This window comes from Salvelinus namaycush, chromosome 36 (genome assembly GCF_016432855.1).
Source record: "Salvelinus namaycush isolate Seneca chromosome 36, SaNama_1.0, whole genome shotgun sequence".
NCBI lineage: Eukaryota > Metazoa > Chordata > Actinopteri > Salmoniformes > Salmonidae > Salvelinus > Salvelinus namaycush.
Window position 1 is genome coordinate 13,523,799 of NC_052342.1, and position 8,046 is coordinate 13,531,844.

Below are 8,046 nucleotides of genomic sequence, written 5' to 3' on the forward strand. Positions count from 1 at the left end.
CCATACAGCGTTCCACTTCTTTCAGCAAAAAAACAAGAAACTGCTGTTGCAGTGGTATGTAGAAAACCACAGTGGTATGGAGAAAACCACATGAGCACAAGCGTCGATCATGCCGCCTGTCAACATTGCAGGCTGGTGGTGATGGTGTGGATTGTGTTTTCCTGGCACACACTTGGCCCCTTGATTAAAGTGGAGCAACGTTTCAATGCCACAGGATATCTGAACATCACTGCCAATCAGGTGCATCTCTTCATGGCAACTGTATCCGTCCGCAAATAGATTTTTGTCAGTAAGATGATGTCCCATGCCGCAAGGCTAGGATTGTCCTGGAATGGTTCCACGAACATGACAGTGTGTTCAGCTTACTGCAGTGACCTGCCAAGTCACCAGATCTCAATCTAATTGAGCATCTGTTGGATGAGATGGAACGAGCTATTCAGTAGAGGTCGACCGATTATGATTTTTCAACACCGATACCGATTATTGGAGGACCAAAAAAGCCGATACCGATTAATCGGGCCAATTTAAATAAATAAATAAAAATAATAATAAAAAAAATACATTATATATATATATATATTTATTTATTTATTTGTAATAATGACAATTACAACAATACTGAATGAACACTTATTTTAACTTAATATAATACATCAATAAAATCAATTTAGCCTCAAATAAATAATGAAACATGTTCAATTTGGTTTAAATAATGCAAAATCAAAGTGCTGGAGAAGAAAGTAAAAGTGCAATATGTGCCATGTAAGAAAGCTAACGTTTAAGTTCCTTGCTCAGAACATGAGAACTTATGAAAGCTGGTGGTTCCTTTTAACATGAGTCTTCAATATTCCCAGGTAAGACGTTTTAGGTTGTAGTTATTATAGGAATTATAGGACTATTTCCCTCTATACCATTTGTATTTCATTAACCTTTGACTCTTGGATGTTCTTATAGGCACTTTAGTATTGCCAGTGTAACAGTATAGCTTCCGTCCCTCTCCTCGCTCCTCCCTGGGCTCGAACCAGGAACACAACGACAACAGCCACCCTCGAAGCAGCGTTACCCATGCAGAGCAAGGAGAACAACTACTCCAAGGCTCAGTGCGAGCGACGTTTGAAACGCTATTAGCGCGCGCTAACTAGCTAGCCATTTCACTTCGGTTACACCAGCCTCATCTCGGGAGTTGATAGGCTTGAAGTCATAAACAGCGCAATGCTTGACGCACAACAAAGAGCTGCTGGCAAAACGCACGAAAGTGCTGGTTGAATGAATGGATACGCGCCTGCTTCTGCCTACCACCGCTCAGTCAGATACTTACATACTTGTATGCTTGTATGCTCAGTCAGATTATATGCAACGCAGGACACGCAACCATGTGTAGTTAACTAGTGATTATGATTGATTGATTGTTTTTTATAAGATAAGTTTAATGCTAGCTAGCAACTTACCTTGCCTTACTGCATTTGCGTAACAGGCAGTCAGTCTCCTTGTGGAGTGCAGGTCGTTATTGCGTTGGACTAGTTAACTGTAAGGTTGCAAGATTGGATTCCCCCGAGCTGACAAGGTGAAAATCTGTCATTCTGCCCCTGAATGAGGCAGTTAACCCACCGTTCCTAGGCCGTCATTGAAAATAAGAATGTGTTCTTAACTGACTTTCCTAGTTAAATAAAGATTAAATAAAGGTGTAAAAAAAAAAAAATCTGCAAAATCGGTGTCCAAAAATACCGATATCCGATTGTTATGAAAACTTGAAATCGGCCCTAATTAATCGGCCTTTCCGATTAATCGGTCGACCTCTAATTCAGAGTTAAGATCCATTACCAGACAACTTGACACAACTTTGGGAAGCATTGGCGTCAACATGGGCCAACATCCCTGTGGAACGCTTTCGACACCTTGTAGAGTCCCAGGCCTTACGAATTGAGGCTGTTCTGAGGGCAAAAGGGGGCGCAACTCAATATTAGGAAGGTGTTCTTAATGTTTGGTGTACTCTTGACACTTAAAAATGTCAACTAGTCAACAGCGGGTCAAATCAGTTGATGATTAGCTAACCATGTTAAACCTTTAGCCTACCTGTTGGATATCCATACAGTCCAAGTGCTTTATTGCTCTCACTCTCTGGCCATTTGACCTCCCACACACTTTCTCCATCCCCCACCTCCCCTCTAGGTTACGTTCGGTTATGTTCTTATGCTCTCTGTCTGTCTTGGTCTCTCACTCTCTCTCTCTCAACTCAATTTAAAGGGTTTTATTGGCATGGGAAACATATACTTACGTTGCCAAAGCAAGTGAAATAGATAATTAACCAAAGTGAAATAAACTAGTTCCAAAGGAATAGAGACATATCAAATGTCATATTATGGCTATATACAGTGTTTTAATGATGTGTAAAATAGTTAAAGTACTAAAGGGAAAATAAATAAACATAAATATTGGTTGTATTTATAATGGTGTTTGTTCTTCACTGGTTGCCATTTTCTTGTGGCAACTGGTCACAAATCGTGCTGCTGTGATGGCACACTGTGTTATTTCACCAAATAGATATGGGAGTTTATCCAAATTGTTTTCGAATTCTTTGTGGGTCTGTGTAATCTGAGGGAAATATGTGTCTCTAATATGGTCATACATTTGGCAGGAGGTTAGAAAGTGCAGCTCAGTTTCCACCTCATTTTGTGGGCATTGTGCATATAGCCTGTCTTCTCTTGAGTCAGTTCTGCCTATGGCGGCCTTTCTCAATAGCAAGGGTATGCTCACTGAGACTGTACATAGTCAAAGCTTTTTAACATTTTGGGTCAGTCACAGTGGTCAGGTATTCTGCCACTGTGTACTCTCTGTTTAGGGCCAAATAGCATTCTAGTTTGCTCAGTAATTATCTTTTTGTTTTCTCATGATTTGGCTGGGTCTAATTGTGTTGCTGTCCTGGAGCTCTGTGGGGCCTGTGTTTGTGAACAGAGCCCCAGGACCGACTCTTCTCCAGGTTCATCTTTCTCTAGGTGATGGCTTTGTTATGGAATGTTTGGGAATCGCTTCCTTTTAGGTAGTTGTAGAATTTAACAGCTCTTTTCTGGATTGTGATAATTAGCGGGTACCCTGCATGTATTATTTGGTGTTTTACGTTGTACACAGATTATATTTTTGCATGCAGAGTCTCAATTTGGTGTTTGTCCCATTTTGTGAGTTCTTGGTTGGTGAGTGGACCCCAGACCTCACAACCATAAAGGACAATGTGTTCTATAACTGATTCAAGTATTTTTAGCCAGATCCTAGTTGGTATGTTGAATTTTATGTTCCTTTTGATGGCGTAGAAGGCCCTTCTTGCCTTGTCTCTCAGATCGGTCACAGCTTTGTGAAAGTTACCTGTGGCGCTGATGTTTAGGCCGTTTTTTTGTGCGCTAGGGCAACGGTGTCTAGATGTAATTTGAATTTGTGGTCCTGGCAACTGGACCTTTTTTGGAACACCATTATTTTTGTCTTACTGGGATTTACTGTCAGGGCCCAGGTCTGACAATATCTGTGCAGAAGATCTAGGTGCTGCTGTGGGGCCTCCTTGGTTGGGGACAGCAAACAGTAGACATTTGACTTCAGATCCTAGTAAGGCGAGGCTGGGTGCTGCAGACTGTTCTTGTGCCCTCACAAATTCCATTGATATATATGTTGAAGTGGATGGGGCTCAAGCTGCGTCCCTGTCTCACCCCATGGCCCTGTGGAAAGAAATGTGTGTGTTTTTTGCCAATTTTAACAACACCCTTGTTGTTTGTGTACATAGATTTTATAATATTGTATGTTTTTCCCCTAATATCAATTTGTATAGCAGACCCTCTGCCAAATTGAGTCAAAAGCTTATTTGAAATCAACAAAGCATGAGAAGATTTTGACTTTCTTTTGGTTTGTTTGTTTGTCAATTGGGGTGTGCAGGGTGAATACGTTGTCTGTCATACGGTAACTTGGTAAAAAGACAATTTGACATTCCTCAGTGAAAACAATGTACTGAGCAAAATGTACGAGTCTGCTGTTGATGATAATGCAGAGGATTTTCCCAAGGTTGCTGTTGATGCATATCCCACGGTACTTTTTGGGGTCAAATTTCTCTTCACTTTTGTGGATTGGGGTGAACAGTCCTTGGTTCCAAATATTGGGGAAGATGCCAGAGCTGAGGAGGATGTTAAAGAGTTTAAGTATAGCCAGTTGGATGTGTGGTCTGTATATTTGATCATTTCATTGAGGATACCCTTAACACCACAGGCCTTTTTGGGTTGGAGGGTTTGTAATTTTTCCTACAGTTCATTAAATGTCATTTAAGAATCCAGTGGGTTCTGGTAGTTTTTAAAAGTTGATTCTAAGATTTCCATTTGATCATGTATAGTTTTTTGCTGTTCTTTGTTATAGAGCCAAAAAGATTGGAGAAGTGGTTTATTGATACATCTCTGTTTTGGATAGATAACTCTTCTTGTTGTTTGTTTAGTGTTTTCCAATGGTTAGAGTCTATCGATTCTTCAATTACATTGAGCTGATATCTGACGTGCTGTCTCTTCTTTTTCCGTGGTGTATTTCTGTATTGTTTTAGTGATTCATCATAGTGAAGGCGTAGGCTCAGGTTTTCTGGGTCTCTATGTTTTTGGTTGGATAGGTTTCTCAATTTCATTCTTAGGTTTTTGCATTCTTCATCAAACTATTTGTCATTGTTGTTCATTTTCTTAGGTTGTCTGCTTTAATTGTTTATACTTGATAGGGAAGCTGAGCGGTCAAATACTCTGTTTAGGTTTTCTACTGCCAAGTTTACACCTTCACTTTTACAGTGAAACATTTTTTTCTAGGAAGTTGTCTAAAAGGGATTGAATTTGTTGTTGCCTAATTGTTTTTTGGTAGGTTTCCACACTATTTTCATTCCATCTATTACATTTCTTAATATTATTCAGTTCTTTTGGCTTTGATGCCTCATGATTGCCTCTGTTCAAGTAGACTGATTTTGTTGTGATCTGATAGGGGTGTCAGTGGGCTGACTGTGAACGCTCTGAGAGACTCTGGGTTGAGGTCAGTGATAAAGTAGTCCGCAGTACTACTGCCAAGAGATGAGCTATAGGTGTATGTACCGTAGGAGTCTCCTCAAAGCCTACCATTGACTCTGTATTTTCTCTCACACTTTTCGCATTCCCTTTCTCCTTTTCCCTATCTGTGACCATCTGTAGTCTCCTAACACTCTCTCACCCCCTCTTTCCTTCCCTTTCCCATATGCCGCTCCTTTTCTCTCTTCCAATGGTTGTCTAATGCCTGCCTCTCTCTCTCTCTCTCTCCCTCTCCACCCCCCCCCCCCCCTCTTTCTTACTCTTCTGGTTTTCTCTAATACATTTTCTCTCACTCTTCAGGTTTTCTCTAATACATTTTCTCTCGCTCTGCAGGTTTGCTGAAGGACCTGACAGGCAGTTACACGGCCTCCTTCCTGGTCGCTGGTGGTTTCCTCCTGCTGGGTACCATGGTAACGACCACTTTGCCTCACTTCTTCTCCTGCACCGACCAGCGCCCTCTCCAGAGACACGCCCGCAACCATAACAACAAGCAGCAGAACCAGCAGAGCCCCGAGTCTGGCCTCATGACCAACTCCATATCAGAGAAACTCAACCACATAGATACCATACCGTACTCTCAACCGCAACTGGACCGCAACAGCCTCCAGCCGGAACCAGAGTTGTACATGCCTTTAAACCGAAGCAGGACCGATGATGCCACTACTAAATGCTGATTGGTTGCGCGACGTTAGCAACCAAACCTTACTTAGCCAATAGGGCGGCTGAATGCCTAGTTTCTCAGTGGAGTTTCCCCATTGGTCTGGGGACTACATGGTTAAGGTGCACAAGTGCTACAGGTTTATATTCCGAAGTCGTGTACATTTGTGGAGGAGGAAGACACAGACAGCAAGGCAAAAATACAAATGGGTAGTGTGGGATGTCTACCGTACACATCCAACCCAGTCAGTGGGTTCATCAGACACAGTATATCGTGTTACATATGACTTGGCAGTGTTATGACCATGGCATTTCACACGCATAGCTTCTAACCAGAGGAGGCTGGTGGGAGGACCTACAGGAGGACAGGCTCATTGTAATGGCTGGAATGGAATCAATGGAACGGTATCAAACACAGCAACCATATGGAAACTCCGTTCCATTGATTCCATTCCAGTCATTACAACGAGCCCTTCCTCCGATAGCTCCTCCACTGCTCCATATGTCATCATGACTTTCAGAATTTGCTCATGTGAAGTCTTATTTAGTTTTCTAGCTGCAGAGAAAAGGTCAACATGGTGGGTGGCATTCAGTATAAGAAGTCCTCAGGCAACTCAGCTAGCTATACATCACAGACCATATCATGTGACAGACTAGTTCATGGCATATGTCCAACATTTTTTACCCTTCTCTCTCTCCATCCAAACAGGGCCTAGGGGTAGCCCACAGTAGGCTAGCATATCACTGCAGGATCAATGTAGGTGTACTCACAAGATCAACCACAGCTGGATGGCAGAATGTTTATTTTGTAAGGAACTTCTAAAAGCTGAACAAGTGACCGTTCACACAATGTCTTCAATGAGAAAGCCATCTGATTTGTTATTTTAAACACATCAGTCGGGCTCTATCTCTACCCATACTAAATAGGGAGAGGAGAATCTGGTTTGAGTTGTTTCCCCCACCCAACTCTCTGACTTGTCTAATCTAGTAGGCTATGCGTGAGTAAGATCAAGTAACACTAATCTGTTTTCTTTGAATCATTCTCTGGAATGATATATTCACATGACAGTCATTTGGTGTTCTATGTCAAAAAATAGATGATTGTTTTATGTGTTTACTTGTCTGACCCCTGGTATTATTCAACTAACTCCAGGCCACAGTCCCACAGTCAGGCTGCTATGAGGATATGAAGAGTTTCATTCTAAAACGCTATATATCAATTTTCAGAAATGTTTGTAAATTAGCTTTTGTAGTTTAAGGAACTTGTTAAAGAGATTGGTGTGTTTTTTCACTGTCTAATCATGGCACGGGGTTGTTCAATGACAGACATGTCATTGTTTGGAATCTATTACTTGATGGTTTCATTTCAGAGAGATAAATAATCATGTTTTGTTGCAAAACGCTATATATCCGCCTCACTCTCAGAGGAATAACTAGTACTTCTAGGTTTAACACGGTCAAATGTAATAAATAACGACATTTTTTCATAAAGAACTGCACAAATTATACATTTGTTACATCAATATAATTTTTTTAAATCAATATAGTAATATGAGATCTGTAAGCTGTAAAATATGTACATTTGACATTTCAGTCATTTAGCAGATGCTCTTATCCAGAGCGACTTACAGTTCGTGCGTTCATCTTAAGATAGTTAGTTGAGACAATCACATATCACAGTCAAATATACACAATTCCAGCTAAACAATGGATATATAGAGTTTTGCAAATAAATAAAATAATTAAACACATCTAAAATCTATTAATTAAAAGTCAGAAAACAGTCATATTTTACACACATGAAGATACCCATAAGAAATCATTTCTGATGAAAAAACGTGGGAAAATGGGTGGATATAGCATTTTTGGAACAAAACTCTTCATATAGACTGTCTATTCCTCATGTACAATAATATTAAACAATCATATCATATTTTGGACTAAACACCAAATGAACTCCAAAAGATTGAGCTTAGTGTAGATAGAAGCACAGCCTCAATTCGTTGGGGCGTGGACTCTACAAGGTGTCGAAAGCATTCCACAGGGATGCTGGCCATTGTTGACTCCAATGCTTCCCACAGTTGTGTCAAGTTGGCTGGATGTCCTTTGGGTGGTGGACAAGGGATCATAGCTTTCAGTCTACATCTTGAAAAGAGCAGGTGTTCTTAACGTTTTATATACTCAGTGTATATCTAGACTTCCAAATTTTTGAAAAGATCATCAAAAGACAAGGTGTTTTCCCAAAGCACGTATGGAATAGGCTACCTACTGACATGTAGTCACTCACTGGCAGTGTGCTCTCCTAGTTTCCTGAACTTTCTCAGTT

The 8,046-nt window shown here is 40.8% G+C and overlaps 1 protein-coding gene across 4 annotated transcripts in view; it reads left to right on the forward strand.

Annotated features, from left to right (window-relative positions):
- slc16a13 (solute carrier family 16 member 13) overlaps positions 1-7,811 on the forward strand; it is a 30,038-nt gene extending 22,227 nt beyond the window's left edge. For all 4 annotated transcript variants that reach the window (XM_038975996.1, XM_038975997.1, XM_038975999.1 and 1 more), the window contains one exon: positions 5,397-7,811. In XM_038975996.1, the coding sequence (XP_038831924.1) occupies positions 5,397-5,737 (341 nt within the window). In that variant the 3' untranslated portion in view covers positions 5,738-7,811. The remainder of the gene's footprint in view (positions 1-5,396) is intronic.
- The last annotated feature ends 235 nt before the right edge of the window (positions 7,812-8,046 follow it).